This window comes from Urocitellus parryii, chromosome 16 (genome assembly GCF_045843805.1).
Source record: "Urocitellus parryii isolate mUroPar1 chromosome 16, mUroPar1.hap1, whole genome shotgun sequence".
Taxonomy (NCBI): Eukaryota; Metazoa; Chordata; class Mammalia; order Rodentia; family Sciuridae; genus Urocitellus; species Urocitellus parryii.
In genome coordinates this window covers 16,720,054-16,744,509 of record NC_135546.1, presented here as the reverse complement: position 1 = coordinate 16,744,509, position 24,456 = coordinate 16,720,054, and the positions used below count along the sequence as shown (strand labels likewise).

Here is a 24,456-nt window from a genome sequence, read left to right as displayed (position 1 = left end):
CTCGGCAGGAGCTCTGCCGATGAGCCCCAGCCCTGGCCCTGGAAACTTCCTTCTTAAGTCAATTGAAAGTGACCTGTTTGGGAAATTGGGTTGTCACCTCCAATCCTGATGAAAGGTCAGACAGCAGTTTAGTCTCAGCCTGGTGACACAGAACTTTAGCATGAGGGACTCCATTTTGATTTCTCGCCTGGTCTGTTGGCCTCTTGCAGGAACCTGACCCTGGACAGTCCCCTCCTGTGACTGCACTGAGTGTGTCGGGCGTGATCCGTGTTTGTTGTTGTCGTCATTGTTGCTGCTGGTGTTGTTTTGGCTTTGGCTGAGGTCCAACCCAGGACCTGCTACTTCCCAGGCAGGCACTTCCCTGCAGAGCCACATCCCCAGCCCCTGATTGGACATGTTTAATATCTCATGAAAAGATCGTGGACCTGTCATACACATGGGAGACAGGCTCCAAGAGAACAAGCAGGGGACCAGGGAGACACATGGTCTGGTAATGCCCAGTGTGAGCCCAGACCCTTGGCTGTAGCCAGCGCTGCTTCCACCGCCTTTCCTTGGCCATGACTGTCCACCTGGGCCCTGTGGCGCGCTGACCCTTCTGTCCACCTAGCGGAAGCAGGCTGCAGTGAGAGGCGCTCTGTGTGCAGCTGCAATGGTTCTGCTGTGCCCTGGATGTGCTGCTTAAAATTTCTCTTGGGTCTTTTTAAATTTATTCTGTAACCAATTCATTCATACCGGTTAATAGGTCATTAAAGTCTGGCAAATGAGTTCTTGACATTAAGAGTCAAAAATGCAGAAGAGGCAACACTGTGTGCTGGTTACGGCCACAGAGCAGAATGGTGGCTGCCTGAGTCCCGTGGCCGCTCTTAGGACACAGGATAATCAGAGATGCATACCCTCAGGAAACCATCAGAAAAGACCTGAGTAGGGGGCACTGTCACTGTCCTCCCCTTCCCTGCAATCACTGGAGGTGGGAGGCACTTGGCAGTCAGGTTGTTTGTAAATTAGAGGCAACAATGTGGCTTGTAGGCTGGGGAGGGTTTGGCCAGCCAGCCAGGTACGAGCCACAGCGCTGTGTGGACAGGGGACTGTCCTGCTCCCAGGGTAGGGCTGAGTGACGGGGCTCCTGGTAGAACCTGTATCTGCCTTGTTCTGCCTGAAGTGAGAGAGAGCTGGGAAGGGAGTCTATATGTGAATCTTTAAAGAGAATACTCACACGTTACAAAAATAACAATGTAATGTGCTCTGACAGTTCTGACACTTTGCTGTTTATCGACTCATCTCCTCTTCACACGTCTTCTGAAGCCAGCATTATCTCCACTTACAGCTGGAATGGTTCAGAGGTCAAGTGACTTACCCAGTTGTGCAGCTAGTGGTGATGTCAGGATTTGAACCTGAGCGCTTCATGCCAAAGTGCACTCGTGCTTCACTGCCACGCCCCAGGGAGCCCGCTCACTCACCTCCTTTTCAGATTTGTGACTTTTCATATATTTTTAAGAAAATCCTGGGACTGAATCTCAGAAGTAGAGTCCTTGCCTAACGAGTAAGGCCCTGGGTTCCACTTCTACCAACCAATACACACACACACACACACACACACACACACACACACAATCCTCCCCTTCTTTTTAGTACAGGCTTTGAAATGTTTTTAATTTTGCTTTTCACATTTACAACTTCATTGTCAGGTTGGAGTGCGTTAGCGATCGAATTTTGCTTATTGTACGTGGACAACCCAGTGTGCCTACAGACGCCATTAAAAAAAAAAATGACTTTTCATTTGATGACTTTAACTCAAAACTAAGTCAGAACCAGTGTCCCCGTCTGGAGCGTGTGGCAGGTTCTAGTTTTGAAGAGGAGGAGAAGTGGAGACGTGGTGTAGGAGTGGTAGGAAAGGGGAGGGTGAGAGGGAGACAGGGAAGAGTGGGCACAGAGCAGGAGGGAAGCCCGAGCCCAGGCACAAGAGGCAGGCACTTCCCTTTCTGAACCAGGTCCTTAAGGAGGAAGTCCACGCTCCAGGCGGGATCACTGCTACTTGAATAATCACACAACATACGAATTAACATTTGCTGCAATGTCAGAAAACCTTAAGAGAAAAATAGAGCATACAAGCTATCACAGTGACTTTTAATAAACTAATTGCTTATTAAAAGTGGTCCCATTTTACATGAAATAATTAAATTGCAGATGTAGAATCTCCACAAAGTAACTAAGGAAACCAACTGGGCTGTCTTTAGTGTGACTCTGTCCTACTTGGGCTGCTGGAAGCCGCAGGTGACCTCCCTCGCACAGCCTGCAGCATACAAGGTGCTCGCTGCCAAGGAAAAGTAACCTGCCATAAGGAACCTGGAGCCAGGAGCCACGGGTTACTCAGTGTCCCCTCCCAGCTGTGGCAGGTTCAGCAACTCAGTGAGACCCTGTCTCAATAAAATACAGAAAAGGGCTGGGGATGGGGCTTTGTGGTAAGCATCTCTGAGTTCAGCCCCTGGTACCACACACACACACACACACACAAAAAGAGGATGCCTCTCTAGGCTAAATTGATTGTTGACATTTTGTGAGTGTTTTAGATTTTGTGTATTATTATCATGAAGTATAGCAGGGTAACCTCTGTGTAGTCATTTCTAGCAGATTGCTGCAAAGGCAGATTTTTAATGGGAACCAGAGAAAAAGGATATGATCTTAGTCTGTCTCCATGATGGTGAATTTGTAATTTGGTGTGTTCTGTTCATGTTCATCACCCTGAGATGATGGTTTCATTATTCACTCTGTCAGTGCTCAGCAGAGAGCAGATTCTAAGGCCTTTTCCTTTGTGCCCTGCTCTAATTCACCGCCACAAGCCACGTGCTGGGACACTTTTTTTGGACTAGGGATTGAATCCAGGAGCACTTTACCACTGAGCACTAGCCCTGCTCCTTTTTTAATTTTGAGACAGGGTCTCACTGAATTGAAGCTGGCCTCATACTTGTCATCTTCGGCCTCAGCATCCCTGACCCGAGTCCCTGGGAGTGTAGGTAGGTGTGTAACGCCACTTGAAGGATTTTTTGTTTTTTCCTAAATTTGAGAGACCTGACCCTTCCCCAACTTTGGCTAAGTGCTTTTTTAAAGTTTTTTAATCTGAGCAGTTTGGAGTAATTTTTTTTCCCCCTTGAGTTCCTTTGAATGGTTCTCACCCATACGAAAGGATAGAGGGTGAGCTTTGGAGCACCTGCCTAACAAAAACTTTGACTAGCTAAAGCTTTAATAATGTGAGTTTCAGAAGACCTGACCTCAGTCCTTGATCTGTTGACTCCTTACCTCTTTCTGCCCCAGTCCCTGGGCGTTCCTGTTATTGTGACCAGGTTCATCCCCAGCACTTGTGATTTGGTAACAGTCACCTTTGCCACTTTCAGCAGAGCCTTCCTCCTCACCTCTGCTCATCTCTAGCTACCAGTTCAATGTCCTCATTGGAGTAGAAAATGATCTCCTTACCCTCAACACGACGTAGATAAAAAGACACCAAGACACCGGGAAGCTGGCAGCCCACGCCTATAATCCCAGCCCCCAGGAGGCTGAAGCAGGAGGATTGCAAATCAAGACCACCTCAGCAATTTAGCAAGACCCTGTCTCAAAATAAATATATAAAGGGGGGCTAAGAATGTAGCTCAGTGGCAGAACAGCCCTGGGTTAAACCCCCTGTACCACAAAATAAAGTTTAAAAGTACAAAATAGAAAGGAGTGGGAATGTAGCTCAGTGACAGAGTGTTCGCCTAGTATGTGCAAGGCTCTGGGTTCACTTTCCCCACTGCTGGGAGGAAATAAGAAAAAGGAAAAGACATTATAATTAAAGTTTAATATTTATATATATGCACCATGCTACCCCACTCCAGGCCGTGCTGGGGATGGAACCCAGGGCTCTGCCCACTGGGCCAGTTCTCTTCTGCTGACCTGCCTTCCCAGTCCTAACACACCCGTTGTTTCCAGCATTTTCAGGTAGCCCTGGTGTGTAAGCATGGGTCAGAGTGACAGTGATGTCTAAACGCTGCAATGGTTTTCCTACCATTAAGTTGAAAAGCAGATGTACCCTGTCGTACACTAATGTGCTTCTGAACAAAACTCTGCATACAGAATGTGAGTTAATTCATGCCTTAACCCACTTAGGGAGCTTTGCTATTTAAAGAGACTGTGATGCATTCTCTAGCAAAAAAATACTCCCAGTTTACAGCCTGTGCAGGTCTTTTTTTCCTAGACTGTGTCTGTGTGGCTGAGCCGAGTGCGGCAGTACCCAGGAGCAGGGCAGGCTGCTGAGGGCATGGGTTGGCTCCCCGTGCTGGGAGCTGAGAGCCGGTGAAGCTTCAGCACGCTTTGGGCCATTCATCCTGGCCCGGTGGTCCTCTTGGGCTCCTTCCTAACGTGCACCTCTTGCTTTTGTGTGCAGATCGAGCGGTTGGAAGTAAGCAGCCTCGCGCAGACGTCCAGTGCGGTGGCCTCCAGCGCTGATGGCAGCATCCACACAGACTCCGTGGATGGCATTCCAGACCCTCAGCGCACGAAGGCTGCCATCGCTCACCTGCAGCAGAAGATCCTGAAGCTCACGGAGCAGATCAAGATCGCGCAGACGGCCCGGGACGACAACGTGGCCGAGTACCTGAAGTTGGCCAACAGCGCCGACAAGCAGCAGGCGGCCCGCATCAAGCAGGTCTTCGAGAAGAAGAACCAGAAGTCGGCCCAGACCATCCTCCAGCTGCAGAAGAAGCTCGAGCACTACCACCGGAAGCTCCGGGAAGTGGAGCAGAATGGGATCCCCCGGCAGCCCAAGGATGTCTTCAGGGACATGCACCAGGGCCTGAAGGACGTGGGAGCAAAGGTGACGGGCTTCAGCGAAGGAGTGGTGGACAGCGTCAAAGGGGGATTGTCCAGCTTCTCCCAGGCCACCCATTCGGCAGCAGGAGCCGTGGTCTCGAAACCCAGGGAGATCGCGTCGCTGATTCGGAACAAATTTGGCAGTGCCGACAACATCCCCAACCTGAAGGACTCTTTAGAGGAAGCGCAGGTGGACGAGGCGGGGAAGGCTCTGGGGGTGATTTCGAACTTCCAGTCGAGCCCAAAGTATGGTAGCGAGGAAGATTGTTCTAGTGCCACTTCAGGCTCAGTGGGAGCCAACAGCACCACGGGGGGCCTCGCTGTAGGAGCTTCCAGCTCCAAAACCAATACCTTGGACATGCAGAGCTCAGGATTTGATGCACTACTCCACGAGATCCAGGAGATCCGGGATACCCAGGCCAGACTGGAGGAATCCTTTGAGACCCTCAAGGAACATTATCAGAGGGACTATTCCCTAATAATGCAGACCTTGCAGGAGGAACGGTATAGGTGAGTCGTGGGACATGAAAATCCTAAATTGTTTGGGGGTGGCCCCTGCCCTTGCTTTATCTTCGTCTAGAGTGCCCAGAGCAGTTAGGTGTGTCATACGACATCTGAATTAGGTTCGGGTTTCACTGCCAGCGAAACAGAGCCAGCGCAGGTCAGGAGTCCCCAGATCACACGCTGATGAAGCACTCAGCCAGGTGACAGAGTCACAGTCTTCCATTCCTGTTTAAGACTTCAGAGTGGAGCCCACGCTCCCCGAGGCAGTCCGTCTGTTTACTTGCTATCCCAGAACCACACTCGGTCCTCAAAGGTCCATTGAATTCAAAAGCTCTTAGTTGTCAGAACTCCAGGACCAAAATACAGGCCAGCCAGAGAACCCTGTGGGTGTTTGGCCTTACACATTAGCTGGGCAATTGGTTAGAAAGATCACACTGAAAACAGGCCAGGTAAGTTTCTGTGGCTTCTATTATGAATTGGCAGATGTTTGAAGGGGAGGAGACTTAGACATGCAGTGGCCTTGAGGCATCATCGGTGCCAAAGGTAGAAGCCTGTTTCTTCCCCATGGCCCCATCACCAGGCCGGGGACTGATCCCAGGGTCTCATGGTAGCCACACATGCTGCCACTGAGCTGTGCCTCAAGCGAGGCATCTTTGGGGGTTTGATATTCTACTAGGTATTTCTGTTAGGTGACTCTCAGCTTCTGCAAGTGTCTGTCCTTTTCCCTTCTTTTCTTCACATGCAGAAAGAAAGAATGTCCCCCCCAGAGTCCTCATTCAGATCCTCCCAGGCCACCTCATGATGCAGGTTGAGGACCGGCCTTGGGGGAGCCACAGACCTGCAGCTCAGCCAAGGACCCGGGTTTTGGTCTGTGACGGGGACTAACTCAAGGATCCCTCAGTACTTCTGCTACAAAACCAGAGGTTAAACAGGCCATCTCTGAGGGTCCCTTTCACCTCTTAAAAATAAAAGTGATGTTTTTTGGTTTTTTGGTTTTTTTTTTAAGGATTTTTTTTTTTAAGAGAGAGGAGAGAGAGAGAGAGAGAGAGAGAGAATTTTTAATATTTATTTTTTTAGTTCTCGGCGGACACAACATCTTTGTTGGTATGTGGTGCTGAGGATCGAACCCAGGTCGCACGCATACCAGGCGAGCGCACTACCGCTGAGCCACATCCCCAGCCCAAAAGTGATGTTTTTTAAAGTTTACTTTTATGAAACAATCTTTGGGCCTGAAATAAATTGTTGGCTTGTGTCAGTGGCTCTGAGAGTGAAAGCCACAAGCTCTTTCAGATGGTAACAGTGCGTCAACCCTGCCTCTCTCCTGTACTCTTCTTCAATTCCAACTTAAGACTTCAAGGAAGAAGAAAAGTGTGTAGAGGAAAGAAAGTTCCAAACATGAACACAGGTTGCTATTTTCATTTCAGTGCTTCACATGTGCTTTATTCACTGAGGACTTATGTAAAGTAGTGAGCAATCTCAGTGCTCGGGGGGACTCTAGAACACTCGGACCCACAACGATCCTGCGCAATATTATGGTGACATTTCAATGAAATTCTGTGAGACACGTTGCTCAACACCTGACCCACGGCGTTCGTGATGTCAGCCAGGAACTGCTGCCACCCAGCCCCTGCCTGGCATTGCTCGGCCATTGCCTTAACAAACACTGCCTGCTTTGACTCCTGTTCTGAATGGAGAGCAAAACATTGCAGTGTTCAGACTCCTCCGATTCATCTAGAGCTTGTTGTCTTCAAATCCCATGTGGGTCAGAAAATCAGAGAAAATACCCCACGTTTCCCAGGGCCTACCTTGTATCCATTTAAAATAAATCAGACCAGAACTGGAGCTCCCCATTGTCACCTCACGTGGGAGGTGTGGGCAGTGCTTTTACTGCATTGCACTCTGGGTTCTCTGTAGAAGGTAAATGACTAGTTTCGTTTTGTTTTTTTGTTATGTTTTTTAATTTTTTTTAGTTGTACTTGGACACAATACCTTTATTTAATTTATTTATTTTTATGTATTTATGTGGTGCTGAGGATCGAACCCAGTGCCTTTCACGTGCTAGGTGAGGCTCTACCACTGAGCCACAACCCCAGCCCCACATATGTCTTTTTTTATTATTACTAGATTTATTTATCTGTTTGTTTGTTCAGTGTCTCTGACAGTGAATATATTTGCTAACTTTGTTGGTCTTTGAGTCGTTTCACATAAGTGAGATCCTGAAGCCTATTTTAAGCACCAAAACGTTCCACATTTTAGGCTCTTAGAGAGTCTCTCTGCCTCCTTTTGACAAAATACACTGAACCTAACTTAATGAAAATAGCTTAGAACGGCAGCTTCCTGCCCAGAGGGACTCACTCGGAGCTAGTGGGCTTCGTCTGCAGAAGGTGAGACGTGGTCCTAGGCTTCTGAGTTCATCTGTCTACTTTGACAGTTTGTGTCTTCCCCTTCACTCTTGGCTGCCTCCAGCAACTCCTCCTCCCTCCTCGGGCCCCGTGTGTGTGTGTGTGTGTGTGTGTGTGTGTGTGTGTGTGTGTCTCTCTCTCTCTCTCTCTCTCTTTTATTTTTTCCTCTTCCCTGGGTGCTGGGGATCAAAGCTAGGGCTTTGCTCCAGCCTACTGGCCCTGTGACTGCTCTGTCGCATGCTCTCCTTTTGTCTAGCAAGGAGGTAGACTAAGGGTACACTTGGTGGGCTCTTGTGTGACCAAGACCATTGGATGCACATTTGTCCATCTAGATACTCCAGATTTCTTTGCCTTTTTTTTTTTTTAATTATTTATTTATTTATTTATTTTTTGCAGTGCTGGGCCTGGAATTTGGGTCTCTGACAGGCTACATCCTCTCCCACTAAGTTACATCCCTAGCCCATAGAGCCATTTAAAAACTTTTTTCCATGCTGTAGGGTTTTTTTTTTTTTTGGTTGGTTGGTTGGGGTTTTTTTGTTTGTTTGTTTGTTTGTTTTGTACATGACTAATATCTGGGGCTGGGGCTGTAGCTCAGCGGCAAACCGCTTGCCTAGCATGTGTGAGGTACTGGGGTCCATCCTCAGCACCACATAAAAATAAATAAATAAAATAAAGGCATGCTGTCCATCTATAACTACAAAAAAAATTTTTTTAAAAACTAATATCTGAGTTGACAAGGGGGAGGCCATGCACAGTGTTGCTGCTCGTTGTTGGGTGAGAGCAGTGGTGACAGTGTCACTAATAACATTACCAAACCCCCAGGTCTGCATGATGCCAGATACTGGTTTTTTTGGTTTGGTTTTAAACCCCTGGGTGCTCTGAGGTGCACTGAACTAAATCTTCAGCCCTTGTTATGTTTTCTCTTGAGACACAGTCTTGTTAGGTTGCTGAGGGCCTGATTCAGTTGCCCAGGCTGGCCTCGAACTTGGGATCCTCCTGCCTCAGGCTCCCAAGTCCCCAGGACTACAGGCATGGCCACCTCTCTGGCCTGGAGGCTTTAGACGCAAAGATCCATCCTCACAACAGTCCTGGTGTGCATTGTACTGTCTCCAGTTAAGACGAGAAACTTCAGGCCAATGTCAGCCATGGGTCACCTGGTAGTGAGTAGTGAAGCCACACTTTAAGCTCAGTTTTTCCTGACTCTGACTGCAGTGTTCTTTTTAACGCAGGACAGGTGTTGTTTCGGGCTCAACCCTGAACTCTGTGTAGTTGAAAGACTCACCTCGTTCTCAGAAGCACCCATTGCATGGGCCGTGGGTATTGGTCTCTCCCAGGTCAAATGTGTGTTGACTAAAAGTTGAGTCGCTGTTCTAAACATATTCCTTAAAATTCTGTGTGTGAAGTGTGCCGGCTCCCAGAAGGTTTTCAAGCAGCGTAGCAGTGCAGGGGGTCGAAAACCACCACCGCCACCCAGGGCTGGGACATAGCTCAGGAAGAGCAGCTGCCTGATGCGCAGAGGGCCCTGAGCTCCATCCCCAGCCACAAAAGAAGAAGAAGAAGAAAGAAATGCCTACTGCAGTCACCACTCCCCTTTTCCGCATCCTTCCTCAGGAATGCCCCTCTCTCGGGGTGCCTCCATTACTCTGTGCGTCACTGTAGCACCAGGCAAGATGACTGCCAAGACCATCTGCTTAACTCTCGAGTACTCAGAAGCATCGAGGCCTGTGGAGGACCACGTGTCTGTGTGTGTGTGTGCGTGTGCATGTGTGTGGTCTCCCCACATGATTTGTGTCAGGACTGACGCAGTCTTTCTTAGACACCACGTGCACTTAGGCCAGGAAGCCATCATAGCAGAGTTGGACCTGAGACCACCTCAGCCCTTCTGGCCAGGGCCAGGCTCCTAGTCTGCGAGCTTTGCTCTGGCTCTCACAAACTCGAGAGAGCGCACGCTGGACAGAGGTGGGAGACGAGGTTTGGGGTGATGAGGTCCGTGCTGACTTCTGGTTGTTCCCGTCCAGCCAGTCCCTTCGTCCCTGTGAAGCGCTGCCTCATGCTGATTAGTGGCATCTGGGTTTATAGTCCTCCGGAGGTGAAAGGGACCTCAAATATCTATTTTAATCTAATTTAAGAGGAGTGCACTGAAACCCAGAAACATAAAGTGACTCGCTGGGTCACCCTGGAACATTGCTTCACGTGTACTTGATTTGCTGCTAAAATCCGAGGACCAGGTGTGTTCCCGCAGGGGTGTGGCGTAACTAATAGAGTCCCCAAAGGAAAGGGTCCAGGCTCAGCCATGGAAAATGCACTAAAAATAAGAGCTGGGGGACCCCAGGGCTTTCCTGAGGGGATCCATGGTTCCTGCCATCCGGGGCAGTGCCGTGGACAGTCGGGCTGCAAACCCTCCCGGTGCTCACGAGCAGCAGCGTCATTTTGAAAGCTTGTATCTTTAAGGGGATTGTTGTTCCTTGGAAATCAGCTTCTGAGAGTGTTTGTATTCAGCCCAGGGATATTTTAAACTGCTCTGAGTCACAAAAGCAAAACTTTGGAAGAAAGCAATCACCACGAGCGGTCATCACACACAGTAGAACAGGTGGGGACCGTGCTAGCCTAGCCAAGCACCGGCCAGAGGAGGCGGACGCAAGAGAGGAGCTGTGGTCAAACGTGATTTCACGTGACTTTGGCATCATGGGACGCAAACCAGAGACATGTCGTTATATGGCTATTTTAGCCCCTCTTATTGAAAGTGTTAGTGCCTGTCAACTGAAAATGGATCTGAGAGTCAGTAAAGAATCTGTTGTAGGCTAGATTTAGGCAATAATTTTGAAATGGAAACAGAATATGAAATATTTAAAAAGTTCCCTAAGAGATGCACTTGTCGTGTGTGAGGGACACACCTGTGATCCCAGCCACTCAGGAGGTCAAGGCAGCAGGAGGATCACAAACTCAAGGCCAGCCTGGGCATCTTAAGGACACTGTGTCTCTAAAACTAAATAAGGGAGACGTTCTTTTGCAGGGTAGGACTCCTGTAAAGAGTCTTGTAGGGCTGGGGTTGCGGCTCAGCGGTAGAGCGCTCGCCTAGCTCGGGAGGGACCCGGATTCGATACTCAGCACCACATAAAAATAAAGGCATTGTTAAAAAAAAGAGAGAGAGAGAGAGAGATGTGTACTATAGTACGGGTTAGCTCTTCCCAACTTAGCCACTAAAGAGCTAAGGGAGGAGGGAGAAGATAAATTTGTGACCCCCACTAATTCGTTGGGCTGGACAGGCTTGAACTGACTCGCTGGTTCTGACACCACCTGAGCCCGTGTGGCCTTGAGTGGGTCCTATAAATCATCTGAGCCTCAGTGAACAAACAAGGTGATGATATTGTTGAACAGGGTTGTGGAGCTTGTTAAATGAGATCATATGTATGGAAGCGTCTCGTAGGTACTGGTTTTGAGCAGGAGCGCGGGGGCTGGAGCTTGTCTGGTGGAATCCTGTGTGGTGTGTAAGAAGCCCTGGATCCCATCCCCAGCACCGGGAAACGGGTGGAAAAATAGAGTAGGAGCTCAGCAAATGCCTCCTCCCGTGCCTTGTTTTCTGGGGAAATACAAAATCTGGGGCTGGGGACACAGCTCCGAGGCAGGGTGCTTACTAGAGACGAAGGTTCCGTGTAGGAAACGGCAGTCTGCTCCCGAGGTACCCGGGGGTGTCGGCCCGGGACCTGGTTCTTCCTGTTTGTCTCGGTACCTGCTCCACAAGTTGCTTCCGCCATCTGCCCTAGTGACCTGTTGCCCAACTAGGGAAGCAGCAGAGGCTCTCAGGGTGGCACCAGACCCCGAGCCACACCCAGACAGGCCTGCGTGAGAGGCTGGCTGGTTCCCAGCGGTGCCCTCACCCACTTTCTCATTCATCAGGAATTCAACCCAGAAGTGCCCTGGCCTATCTTTGATCAAGGAAGGTTGCTGCTGGGTTGACCAATCCAGTGACCAAAACACTTTTGCAAGATCACTATTCATCTGTGGATTGTTGTCCTCCAACCAAATCTGGATGGTGTCGTCCTTAGTGGATCAGGTTTTGCTTTTAGTATGGGTCTCATCTGCCCAAATACACTATGACCTACTTTCTTTAAAAAGTGAAATGTTAATAAGTCTTTTTTCTTTGCTAATAGTTAAGCTCAGGCCATTTTTAGGTCTCCTTCATTTGGGTCGTGATGAATTAGGATCCCTGACTAAAAATCCTAAAAATGAGGTTAGTAATCTCGTGCTAGTTTTATTCCTGAAGGAGCTGCGTGACCAGCATGTGCCAGCCAAGAACGCAGGGAGGTCACAGCCCACCCCATCACACCTTGCAGGTCCAGAGAACAGGGGTCCCATCCTGAAGGGGGAGTTCTTGGTTTTGAAAACTAACTTGTGGATGGCTGCACACAATTATTTCCCTTCTCTTTTCCCCCCTACGTTTTTGGTTTGTTGTTAATATTTAATAGAAGATGGAGGTGTTCTTCCTCTGAACTCCCGAGGTACCTGGTGTCACCATTGTAGAATCAGACAGATGGTAACCGCCCGCCGGCCAGTGACCAAGGGACAGGGGCAGAGTCAGCGGCGGAGGTGCTGGGAGGGGGCAGGAGCGCAGGGTGGTGCTTTCTTTGCTGTTAGGTTTTGCATTTGATCAATAGGATTGATAGGAAAGCAAATCCAGACCCAGGCCTGAGCCCACGCCTCACTCGCTGGTCTTTCTGGGCCTCCTGTTTCTTTCCCACGGAGGAGAGCGCAGGGCGGAGGGCAAGGACTGGAGTAGAAGCAGCTTCATAAAGGTGCATTCCTCGGAGGCAGACGCTGCACATGAAAAGACCTGGGCAGGGAGGGTGGTTATCACGGTGGTTACTGGGGCTGGTGTTTTGATGTCTTGGTGCTTATGATGACTGAGTGGATTGGGCTGGACCCCAATTCCTCCCCCACACGCACTCCTCCACCCAAAACTCCACCTATTTCTATTGAACCCTCTGCTAGCCTCCTTGCAGGCCAGAGCTTCCCAGGTGGGTGACAGAACCACACCGGGGCTGGTTCAGGCCGCGTGTGACCAGGCCGGTGGTGGAAAGAGCTGGGGAACCGTCTTCCCAGGCCGGTGGACAGCGAGGGAAAGTGTTTGTAAGGACAGGCAGTGAGGTCCTCAGAGGCTGAGCCAGCCCAGGTCTGCATTCCAAGACACAGGGCATGTCGCCAAGCTCTTTGTTCATCGTCTTTTACAAAAGCCTCGAGCCGGGTGGCCCCGGCTTCCTCCCTGGTGTTTCCTGCCGATTGGGGTGCTCAGGAGGGGAGGCCAGCCCAGCCGTCTGAGGGCTGTAATGGGTGTCTAATGGGTGTCGTCTGCACTGTAACAGCTGAAGGCCACATTCCCGGGCTGGGCTGGGGCTGGCAGAGCCCTCGCCTAGCATGCGGGAGGCACTGGCTTCCGTCCTCAGCACCACATAAGAAAAATAGAGGTACTGTGTCAGCCCACAGCTAAAACATGAACTAAAAAAAGAAAGCCCACAATCCCCAGGTAATCCTTTCAACTTGAAGAAGGAACTAGCTGCTGGTGGTTGTCAGTTGGTGCACTAAGGAGGACGGGTCCTCTGTGACCACGACCATCGTGGGTCCCACAGCTCTGTTACCACCTGGGCGAGTCTCGTAACCTGTTTGTTTCATTTGCTGGGAAATTGAGCTCACCCCACTTACCCCAGCCCTGCTCTGCTATTTAACTACTGGCTAATAATAGACACCACTCCCCACTTGGGAAGGCGCTCGGCTTCAGGAGATCCTGCCATTAATTTACGGAGCATTTGTGAGTAAATGGCTCCATCTCTGAAGGACTGTATTTTCTACAAGGGCGTGGGGAGGATTAACAGTGGCCACTCGGCTCTTTTCTGGACAGTCTTAAAGATCAGGGTAGAATTGACTGGAGACCCCTTGTGTCTCTCTTACACACACACACACACACACACACACACACACACACACCATGAGAGTAAGACAGTTTCATCCAGGTGAAGGTGACCTTGACATGGGCCGGGGAGGGCGACTTGTTGAATTGTATGGCCAGCCCAAGCCAGGGGACCTCAGGGACCAGGTGTCAGCCTGTGCTTTGCCTTCCTGACAGAGCAAGCTATGAGAAGGGCTTGTTGCACTTGGAAGGACAGAGATGTGTCCACCAGACCCAATTGTGTGATGTCACAAAAAAAAAAAGACAAAAAAATGCTGAAAACCGTGAAAATTCCAAAACACATAAAATTGAGATCATGGAGAACAGAAGAAGAAATGGAGGCTGAGAGAAGGAAGTCAGAAGTGGAAAGAGCGGAGCCAGAGAGCATCAGAGACCAACAGGCAGCCTCCTTAAAGGACCTCACGGGGACAATGGGGAGAGAGCTGGGAGGATGGCCCTCAGCCCAGGCCGGCAGGGGCCCCGGGGAGCAGACCAGGGCCAAACGGAGGACCCCTCCCGGGAGCAGGGAGTGGGCAGGGCAGGTCACCACCCAAGACACGGGAGCTTCTGGGGATGGCTCGTGAGGGCATTCCTTCACAACCAGGTCACTCTGCGTGGATCCCCACTGGAGACCAGGGAAGTGACCAGTTTCCCCTGTCCCCTTTCTGCCTTTCACATTAGTCAGTCACCTCCTAATCTCACCACCGGGAAGGAGAAGTCCTTCTAGGTACCGACTGGCGTTTCTCCAACAATTCCAAAAGAGAAAAGTGAGACCTGACGTGTGCCCGTGGTAACACAGCTGACCCCCACAGCCATCTCTGCCCAGCCCCATGACTTCCCTTCCCCATTGTCACAGCTGCCCTCTGGACTAGGGATTTCCTCTTTGCAGAGGAACAGGTCCGAGCTGGAGCTTGAATCCAGAACGTGGACTGAGCAGATTCTCCACCTGGTGCTAATAGAAACAGGAGTGGACGGAGTCAAGACCAGGAGGCTTTGGATACGACATGGGCAAAGCAAACCCACTCTGAGAATGGCTTCCAGAGCCTTTGACTCCTTATTGACCTCTCTGTGAGGTTCCAGAGTCTTGGAAACAAGTACTTTCTGATCCATATATATTCATCACCAGTCCATACCACCATGCTACCAAATAAATCCTGATATTTCACTCCCATTCTGCAGATGCTACATTATCACTATTTCATGTATCTCCCTACCTCCTTCGGAGTTGTTGGAATTAATGTTGTGGAGAGAAACATAGCACCGGCACTTAATGTTCAAAAGATTAAAGACAAGTTCCTTAACTAGAAAGACTCTTCAGGGTTCAGGGGCAGAAAAGATCTGAATAATCGTAGCTGCTCAGGAGGCTGAGGCAGGAGGATCCTGAGTTCCAGGTCAGCCTGGGCAACTAGCGCGACCCTGTCCCAGGACGGGAGAGGACAGGGAAGGAAGTCAGTAGCAGAGTCTTGTCTAGATGCCGGAGACCTGGGATCATTCCCCAGGACCACAAAAAAAGGGCCCAGGAATCGAGTCAGATCTCCTTCAACAGACAGTGTTTCCACAATACCCCGACAGGCAGTCTCCCCTGGAATTCCTCCAGTAGCAAGGTCTCATTTTCTTTAAGATAGTTTTTTTTAGTTGTCTTAGTCACAGGTATTAGTTCTTCTTTCTAAAACTGAACCAAAACCTACTTTTAATTGTGACCCTCAGTCCCTAGGAGCCACTACATCACCTCGGTGACTTTTGACATCTGAATTCATCAAGGTGTAGTAACTTCCTGTCCTCACAGAATGAACATCTAGTAAGCTGATGCATCTTGGTGTTTTAGTTGTGGGACCTTTTTGTCATTCGTTTATTTATATGTGCTGCCGAGAATCGAACCCAGGGCCTCCCCCATGGGAGACAAGCTCTCTACCACTCAGCCCCAGCCCCAGCCGCAGCCCCTGTATGTCTTGATTAAACACACTCATGTGTGCTTCCAGACCCTCCTGCCTCCGCCTCCCGAGTCATGTCAAGGTCATCTTGAAGCTGGACATGGTGGCACACACCTGTAATCCCCGTGACTCGGGAGGCTGAAGCAGGAAGATCACAAATTCCAGGCCAGCCTCAGCAACCAGGTGACACCCTGTCTCAAAAAAACAGAAGCGCTGGGGGTAGAGCACTGTACGCTGTCCTGAACCCTGAACCCACGCTGCTGACTGCTTTGATCTCCTGCTCTTTGGGGACAAGCTGCCTTCTGTTGTGTGGTCTTTATCTGGGGTGTGGACACAGGGGCCAGATGGCTATCGCCAAGGCCAAGGCCGTGCACACCAGCTGCCACCAGAGAACACTCCCGGCCTGGATGCTGGAGCTGCCCTTGCTGGGTGGCAGAGGTTTCGCTGCATCATATAGAAGGTCTGGTGAGAAGGGGAGGGGACCGCAGTGCCTCCTGCCCCTGAGCCGTCTGCAGTGGGAAGGCCCCGGTGGGAAATGAGTCTTGTCTTCTCTGGCCTTGGGGACTCTGCTTCTCTGAGGAGCCACCAAACCCTTCCAAAGCAGAGGCACCATTCTACGATCCCCCAGCAGCAGGTGGGGGCCCGTCTTGGCTGCCTCGCCACCACACGCCCTGGCTTCCATCCCTTGCACCAGAAACAGACTTTTTTTTTTAAACCTTGGGTTTTAAAAGTCAAGCAGATGGAGATCCAAATCCCTGCTCGCCGGCTGGGTGTCCTCTGGCGCTTCTTGGAGCCTTGATTCGTCGCCTGTACAGGGGAAGAGGTGGACGGGGTCTTCCACAGCGGCCCTGACAGGCCTGCAAGACCGCACAGGTTGAGGGCCAAGAAGTTGAGGCAGCAGCCCAGGGAGCATGTGCCAGAGGTGGCCCAGGGGCCGCTGTGGTCAGCCTACAGCTGGTGGCCACTCACACAGCCGCTGTCCCACCTCCCAGCGCCCTGAGGCTTAGCATGCGGAACCCCACCTCCAGAAAGTCTGCAGCCCCCCTCTGGTGGGGAAGGACACTGAAGAAATTTGTCAAATGCTGAAAACGCACACAACGTTGGGCTAAGATGGACGCTCACCAGAGGACAGCGTGTGGTGGCAGGGAGCTCGCAGGGCATCTGTATGCAGGCAGGCCTCGGGGACAACAGGTCGAGGAGGACATCACCCTAGGTGCCAGGAAGGTGACAGGACACAGGATACCAAGACAGAGGCTCTCTTACCAAGGGTAGAGGACATCTAAGTTCAATAACACAGCGAACAGGGTTGGATTGTGACCTTCAGGGGTTTTACTCCTAGTTTCTTAGAGAAGGACTGAGTTCAGGACGGAGCCATTATTATCTCATTATTAAAGGGCAAACAGTTGGTGATGCTGCAGCATGAAATCATAAAACAGCTGTCCTTTATATTCCTCGAAGGCTGCGTACTGCAGGTGTCATCAAACACAAGGGGACAGGAGCCAGGGTCGGGGCTCAGTGGTAGAGCGCTTGCCTGGCCTGTGTGAGGCACTGGGTTCAAGTCTCAGCACCACATATAAAGGAAGGAAGAAAATCAAGCCCATCCACATGTAGAAAACTTTTTAAAGGGGGCGATTCTGGGGCGCCTGTGCTTGTTTAGTTGGAAGTCCCCAGGTTCATAGGCAGAGCCCTGGGCTGCCTTGGTGTGGTAGATGCTGCCCTGTGGGGTGAGCCCCCCACTGCCCCCTGACCAACACGGTGGATTCCATCCTAGTCACCAGAAACTGGGGACACATTTCTTCTTCCCTTTCTCTCACCATTTTCCAGTGTCTTTAAGTGGTTTTCAGCCCTTCTACCCACTGAGCCCCTTGGCTCCTGGGCCTCCGCACACAGCCCACCCCACTGTGTACTCCTTACCCTGCTGGATAACTGCTTTTCTTCTGTGAGCATCATGTGACCCGCCCCCCACTCTATAATCTGCGTTGTGACCTGTTCACTGTCTATTCCACAATCTGCCCAGCCCCAGCTCTTTTTATTATGTTTTATTGTGAGAAGGGCCTCGCTGAGTTGCTGAGGCCGGCCTCCAACTTGCAGTCCTCCTGCCTCAGCCTCCCAAGTGCCTGGGATGACAGGTATACGCCACCACGCCTGGCTCTGCCCACCTTGTGGGATGTGACACCATCACTGTTCTAGTGACTCTGTGCATCGCTGCCTGCAGCCCTTGACCATGTTCTTTTCCCACCTGGAGTCTCTGATCCCGTCCTGTAAACCTGTCCTAATCCTGTGGGTTCTTAGGCTCCCTGCCCAGGTCGTCCTCGTGTGGAGGGACCCTTCCTGTGCGCTCCTAAGTGCTGGGGAAGAGCGTGGGCAAAATCACCCCGACTCCCAGGGGACCTGCCCGTCTCCATCCTCCCTGGGCCTCGCTAAGCGCCTCCACTCGGGCCTGTTGCCTGTCCCTCACGTGTGCTAAGGCACTTCCGTCCTGGGAACTTCTGCACGGTGCCCTCCCCTCCCCACCTCCAACCCCCTTCACCCCCAGCCTTCGAAGTCACTCAGCGTCGCCCTCGTTGCTGAACGGGAAGGAAGCCTCCCGACTGCCCAGCCCCACGGGCCTCCAGCCAGTCTGCCCCGTCACCCGCTGGCCTTGCTTTTCCTCCTGGGCAAGCGCTGTCCTGCTTCCCACACATCATGCCATGTCCCAGTGCTGGTGAGGGGCCGGCCTCGGGCCCTGAGTGGCGGACCCCCAGGTGGTGAGCGGCTGTGCCGGCACAGGCGCTGGTGGCTGCTGGCAGGTCCTCTTCCACTCAGGTGCTGCCCGTCTTCTGGTGAGGGTTCTCACGGGCTCCAGTCACGCTCCTCCCACTTGCTGCTCCGCCTCAGGTCCCCAGCTGTGCCCACCCTGGCTACTGATGGCCGCAATGCTGTGCGCCGAGAAAACCCTAGAAAGCGGTGCTGCTGTGTGACTTGGCCTATGACAAGCTGAGGCCAAGAGCTGCACCCGGCATGCCCTGAGGCCCCGGGCCACTTGGTTTCTTAGGGGTGTGTTTTCTTCCCTTGCAGAATGCATCAGGAGATTGCATGTAGATTATTCGCTGCAGGAGGCATAAAACTCTCCCTTCTGCCCTTGTCAGGTGTGAACGGTTGGAAGAGCAGCTAAATGACCTGACAGAACTGCACCAGAACGAAATCTTGAACTTGAAGCAGGAATTGGCCAGTATGGAAGAGAAGATCGCGTACCAGTCCTACGAGCGGGCGCGGGACATCCAGGTGAGCGCCAGGAGGGCGGAACAGGACGGGGGTGCGGGGGGTGCGGCCATTTGGGGCGTAGACTGCTCGGTCGTGGAAGTGTGTCTGGGCTCCCAGGGGCTCTGCATGGGAGACCAGAGCCTTCCGTCCGTCGGTTGCTGCTCTGTCACATGCGAGGGCCACCCAGCCTGGCTTCCGCACCCTGAGAAGGAGGGCCCTGTCCTAGCTCCCAGGTCCAGAGCGAGCTTCTGCAGACAGGTGCCGCGCAGCTGGGCAGAAGCCCCTGAGGCAGGTGTTGGAGGTGAAGAGCTGCTGTAGTCCGTGGAGAAACAGAAGATTGGATTTTTCCTTATTTGTGTAGAGTATTTCCCAGGGAACGAGATGCCACATGGTGAAAGCCTCTTCAAAGAAGCTCGTCTAGAGAAGGGAGGTGGTCTGGGAAACGGGTACAGCTGCCTCGGGGCCCAAGAATGTCCCCACAGCTTGCCCAAGCGCGTTTTTCTCCAGGACCCGGAATTCTACTTGCGTTTTAGGGTTTTTACTCCCTGAAGGTGGTCTGGACTGGGCAGATCTGTTTACCTCTAGCTGGCTTCAGCCTAAAGCTGCCCGAGCCTCATAGGCAGATCAAGAGCCATCAAAGCAAGGCCAGAGCAGGCTGTGTGTCACACACCTGTAATCCCAGGGACTCGGGAGGCTGGGACAGGAGGTCACAAGTTTGAAGCCAGCTTCAGCAACTTAATGAGGCCCCGTCTTATAATAAAAAAGACCCGAAATGTAGCTCAGTGGTAAAGTGTCTCTAGGTTCAATCCCTAGTGCCAAAAAAAGAAGAAAAGAAACCAAGATCAGAAAAGCCCAAGGCTACAGCTTTGTAAGATGTGTCTCCACGGCTAGGGAAATCGATCCTGTCCCCTGGATGCTTGGCAGACCATAAACACCCAGGGTAAAGGTCTTGGTGTTGAGGAGAACAGATCACTTTAACGTTTGTCTATCGTGTGACACAGAGATGAACCCAGAAGGGCTGTGTAACGCCATCAGGGCAGGTCACAGTTCCTCTGGGCTGAAGTCAGACACTGACCTGATTCAGAAACCAGGTAGCCTTGGGTGGCCTTGGGAGGCTGAGGCAAGAGGATCACAAGTTCAAGGCCAGCCTCACCCACTTAGCAAAATCCTGTCTCAGAAGAGAAGAGAGAGGGCTGGGGGTGCCTCAGGTGGAGACCCTCTAGTTCAGTCCCCAGTACCAGAAAAGAGGGGGCGGGGTCTTGCCAAGTTCCTATGGCCTGCCTCCAATTTGAGATCCTCCTGCCTCTGCCTCCCGAGTCCGAGTCACTGAGTTTACAGCTGAGTTAATAATGCTTCAAAGAGAGCCTGTGTTTGAGGTCTTGCCATTAAAATACTGCAGACCATATTAAGGCAAGCATGGCCACTGTCCAGGGGACCCTGTCCCAGGGGGGCCGTGGAGGGGAGGGATGGCCACTGGGTGGGGAGCTGGGCCCATGGCCTTTTCTCCCAGGATGCGTGGGCTGGCCCAGGGGCATCGACTCCTGCCTGGAGCAGCACTAACATCCCTGTTTGGCCCTCAGGAGGCGCTGGAGGCCTGCCAGACCCGCATCTCCAAGATGGAGCTACAGCAGCAGCAGCAGCAGGTGGTGCAGCTGGAGGGGCTGGAGAGCGCCACAGCGAGGAACCTGCTGGGCAAGCTCATCAACATCCTGCTGGCCGTCATGGCCGTGCTCCTGGTCTTCGTGTCCACGGTGGCCAACTGCGTGGTCCCCCTCATGAAGACGCGCAACAGGACGTTCAGCACTTTATTCCTCGTGGTCCTGGTGGCCTTCCTCTGGAAGCACTGGGACGCCCTCCTGGGCTACATGGAGCGCTTCTTCTCGTCCCCCAGGTGATGCTGGGCCGCGCCCTGGCGAGCGCACACGGCGGCCAGCGGGCGGGACAGGTCACCTGCTCGAGTCGCCCCCACAGCGAGAGTCGAGTGAATCTGTTTACATTTAGAATAATGTTTTTTTCTTCAAGAGACGCAATTGCAATAGTATTTTTTAGATTTTATCCAAGAAGTTTTTTGGGCGAAAATCTTGGATCCTTTTTATGTAGCATGATTTTCCTTGGGATGCAGATCCTCCCCGTCCTCTAACACAGCCACCACCGGAGCGCCCAAGGGCATCTCAGCTGCGGCCTGAAGGACTCACTAACCCACTAAACAGATGCGACACCCAGTTGGCAGAAAGACCGACAGCCCCTCGCCTGCCCCGGGGCACCACCTCCCGCCCGCCCGGGGACTCTACTGTGAAACCTGCCACATTCCATGTGTGAGTTTTGGGATTCAGGGTGGCGTCTCCTCATCCGTGGAAGAGCACGTGGACCTCCCTGGCACTGTCACCCAGTTGGCCATTCACGCTCACCCTGGAGCCCCGTCACTCCTGGACCTGGTCCCCTCACGTTGCTGGGACACAGAAGTGAGAGCCTCGTGCCACAGGGTCACCGCCCAGTCCTCCTGCAGTGTCATGAAGCAGCCCTGGAGAGCCTCGAAACCCGTCATGTCCAGCAAAATCTCTTGGCCGCACTTTTAAGGTTGTTTTTTTTTTTGTTTTTGTTTTTGTTTTTTTTAATATGTGTGTGTGCGCGTGTGTGCGCGTGTGTGTGTGTGTGCATAGTTACCACCTTAAAAATAAAACACCCGAACAGCATACTTGAAGAATGTACTACTCCAACTCTCAGTGCTTCCTTATGGTTTCTAATAGGATTTTTTATTATTGTTATTATTATTATTGGGTTTTTTTGGAAGGGGATTGGGAGGGTCTTTTATTTTTCCTTTGAAATAAAGAAGTGATGTTTTTAAATGGAGACGTGTGGCTATTTAAATGTGCTGCTCCCTCTTGTCCTGACACAGCGTGAGGAGGGGACTCGCTGGGGACAAGGCCCTGTCTTGACACGTATCCTCAACGCCCCGCTGTGGCGGCTGCTTCGTGGGGTCCTGCCAACCCCTCCCCACCCGTCCCCGGCTCAGCGAGGTGGGGAGTCCAGGTGCGCAGGGACAGGGAGGCCGTGTCCCCAGAGCGCGTGCTACAGCGGGGACTGTTTGGCCCCAGGAAATATTCACCCAGTGACCTTGAGATGGGGCTGTCAGTTAGGAAAAATGGAGAGTCACAGCGATTCCTTGTGTTTCCTTAATTTATTGTCACACCCCCGATGGCCGAAACCAAAGTGATGTGCGTCCTCTGTCTGCTCGTCGCCCGGCTCCCTGGATTTCAAAGCTTTATTCTGCCTGCCTCAGAGGACCTGCTGAAGGGGATCCCACGCAGCAGCCGGGGACCGTCAGGTTAGGGGGACCCACGTCTCGGGTGTCACCGTCGCCGGCTTCCTGTTCATCGAGACGGACGTCTTCACAAACTGTGCTCAGTGGACTTTTGGAGACAGTCGTCACCCTGGTGGGACCAGGACTCGGAGCTCGCCTGGAGAGCCTGGTTCGTCTTGGCGCAGTGTGGGTCCCCAATGCCGTTCCCTCTCGTCCTCCGTCTGTGCGCCCAGGTGCTGCTCGGGGCCTGGGCCACACCCTGGAGAGAGAGCAGAGCCCGCTTTGCCTGCCCCCACGCCAGGAGCTGCTTCTGGAACCACATCAGCGTTGCCCTGTCTGCGGGAAAGGATGGCGTGGGGGACCGCTCTGGCCTTCTTTTGCTGTGGCCAGGCGGCCTGCCCGGTCAGCTGGTGGTCTCCAGGACCCATTGATATTATAACTCAGGTACCAGTCGCACCCCAACCCCAGATGATTGTAGTGCGCCTCCCTCACCATGAGCCCCCAGCGCAGGGACCACAGGGGTGATTTTTCTTTTGTAAGAAATAGAAACCATCAGAACCAATTCACATTCATGCCAAAAACAAATCGTCCCCAAGCCTAGACCCTTAACATGTCACCTTTGCCTGAAACACTGCAGCGACTTGAGCAGGAGTGCCAAAGGACACCATGACCTTGACAGACTGCTGTAGCTTCATCGCTCAGAGAAGAGAGCCTTACAGAGTTCATCAAAAAGAAAAACTCAGAAATGCCCTCGCGGAAACCCAGGAGTTTTTCTGACAAACTTGGAGTCTCCGGCTGCTTAGTGGCTCCAGAGATCTGCACTGTGACGAGCGGGTTGTGGTTCCCATTTGCCTTTGGGACGGTTCCTATCGGTTCCTATCAAGGGAAGGCCCAGAGCTGCCTCCGACAGGCCCACTCCCCCTCCACCGCAGTTCAGGGCAGGTGCGACTGTGCCTTCCTGTCCCCTGTGTCCTGACGGCTCGCCAAGCCCTCCCGCCGCCCTGTGCATCCCGCGCGCCCGGCAGCCACCCATGTGTTGGTGCCCGCCTGTGCTCCACGCTGACCACCCCTGTTGCCTTCAGTTTCCTCTCCGGGTGGCCGTTCCTAGGTCCCCTTGTCTGTCCCCAGCCCTTCTAGAACCTCACCCTTAACTGTTCTCTATAGGACTCGCTCTCACTTCAGTAGCTCCACGTGCGTTTTCTTTGAAGTGGAGCATTCCTGAGTTCTGTGTCCCTGCTGGGCCTGGCCTGGGTGGGTGAGGCTGGCCGCCTTCGCCTGGGTGACTCGGTTCAGGTTGTGGGAGGACCACGATTCCCCCCGTGTGTCACCATCCAAGGGCTGTGGGCTCCAGTCTCCATCACCCGTTACCCTCTGTGCATCCTGGCGAGGAAGGCTTTCCAGAAACCCCCTGGCTCCTTAAGATGCAAAAAGAGGCTGAATTTTATCTGGGCCACTGACTGGGGTCCTCCCACTCACTCCCTTGTCCCCCTTGGGGTCCAAATCTGGTGCCAAGCAGAACCAGGGGTGCAGCCCTCCTCGCCAGCCATGTCCTCCAGTGCTCATTTCCACGTGGTCCCCACTGCATTTGGTTGTGTTTCCAATTTCACATCCCTTCGAGGTACAGTAGGAAGCGGGGGAATGCTGAATTCTATGCATCCAAAACCAAACCAAACCCTCGGGTCCCCAAGGCCAAGCCCCGGCTCCCACGCCCCTGCCCTCCCGCCCACAGGAAACCTGGGGATTTGAGTGTGGCTCTGAGAGTGGACATTTGCGCTGTGTGTCGTGTGTGCCAGGTGACACCCTCAGTAGGGATGGACTACTAGACTGACTGTAAGCGTGTTTCCTCCAAGTGTGTAAGAATAAAAACTCACTTGCACGAACTGAAAAGTTACAGAAATGACACTTGTGAACGCGTGAACTTTAACACTGTAGTTGATAGATCTTAAGCTGCTAATGTGTTGAGAGAGATTTATGTTGTGTGTGGCCGCTGCTGATGGGCAGCAGGACTTTTACTGTACATACAAATGGAAATAAAGACCTCAGCTATTAACCTGGTGGTTGGACTTGGGTTTGTTTCAGCCTTTCAGATGTCCGGCAGCGGGTGCGCCAATCTGAAGACTTTCCACTAGTGTATACATTGGAGAGAGAGAGAGTGTGTGTGTGTGAGAGATTCTATGTGTGTTGCCGGGCTGCCATGCACAGATCGGCAGGTTGTGCATTGTGCAATTGCAAGAGGCTTCATACATAGGCCACACGGTCAACATCCTAACCTAGAGTTGTGCCATGAATAATGGG

At 52.2% G+C, this 24,456-nt stretch overlaps 1 protein-coding gene across 11 annotated transcripts in view; it reads left to right on the top strand.

The window, feature by feature from the left end:
- Tmcc1 (transmembrane and coiled-coil domain family 1) overlaps window positions 1-24,198 on the top strand; it is a 166,280-nt gene extending 142,082 nt beyond the window's left edge. For 9 of the 11 annotated variants that reach the window (XM_026382997.2, XM_077793428.1, XM_026382996.2 and 6 more), the window contains 3 exons: window positions 4,415-5,349; window positions 18,746-18,881; window positions 20,441-24,198. In XM_026382997.2, coding sequence (XP_026238782.1) covers window positions 4,415-5,349; window positions 18,746-18,881; window positions 20,441-20,755 — 1,386 coding nt within the window. In that variant the 3' untranslated portion in view covers window positions 20,756-24,198. The remainder of the gene's footprint in view (window positions 1-4,414; window positions 5,350-18,745; window positions 18,882-20,440) is intronic. The other 2 variants (XR_003300269.2, XR_003300268.2) reach the window with 2 other exon arrangements.
- Window positions 24,199-24,456: the final 258 nt, after the last annotated feature.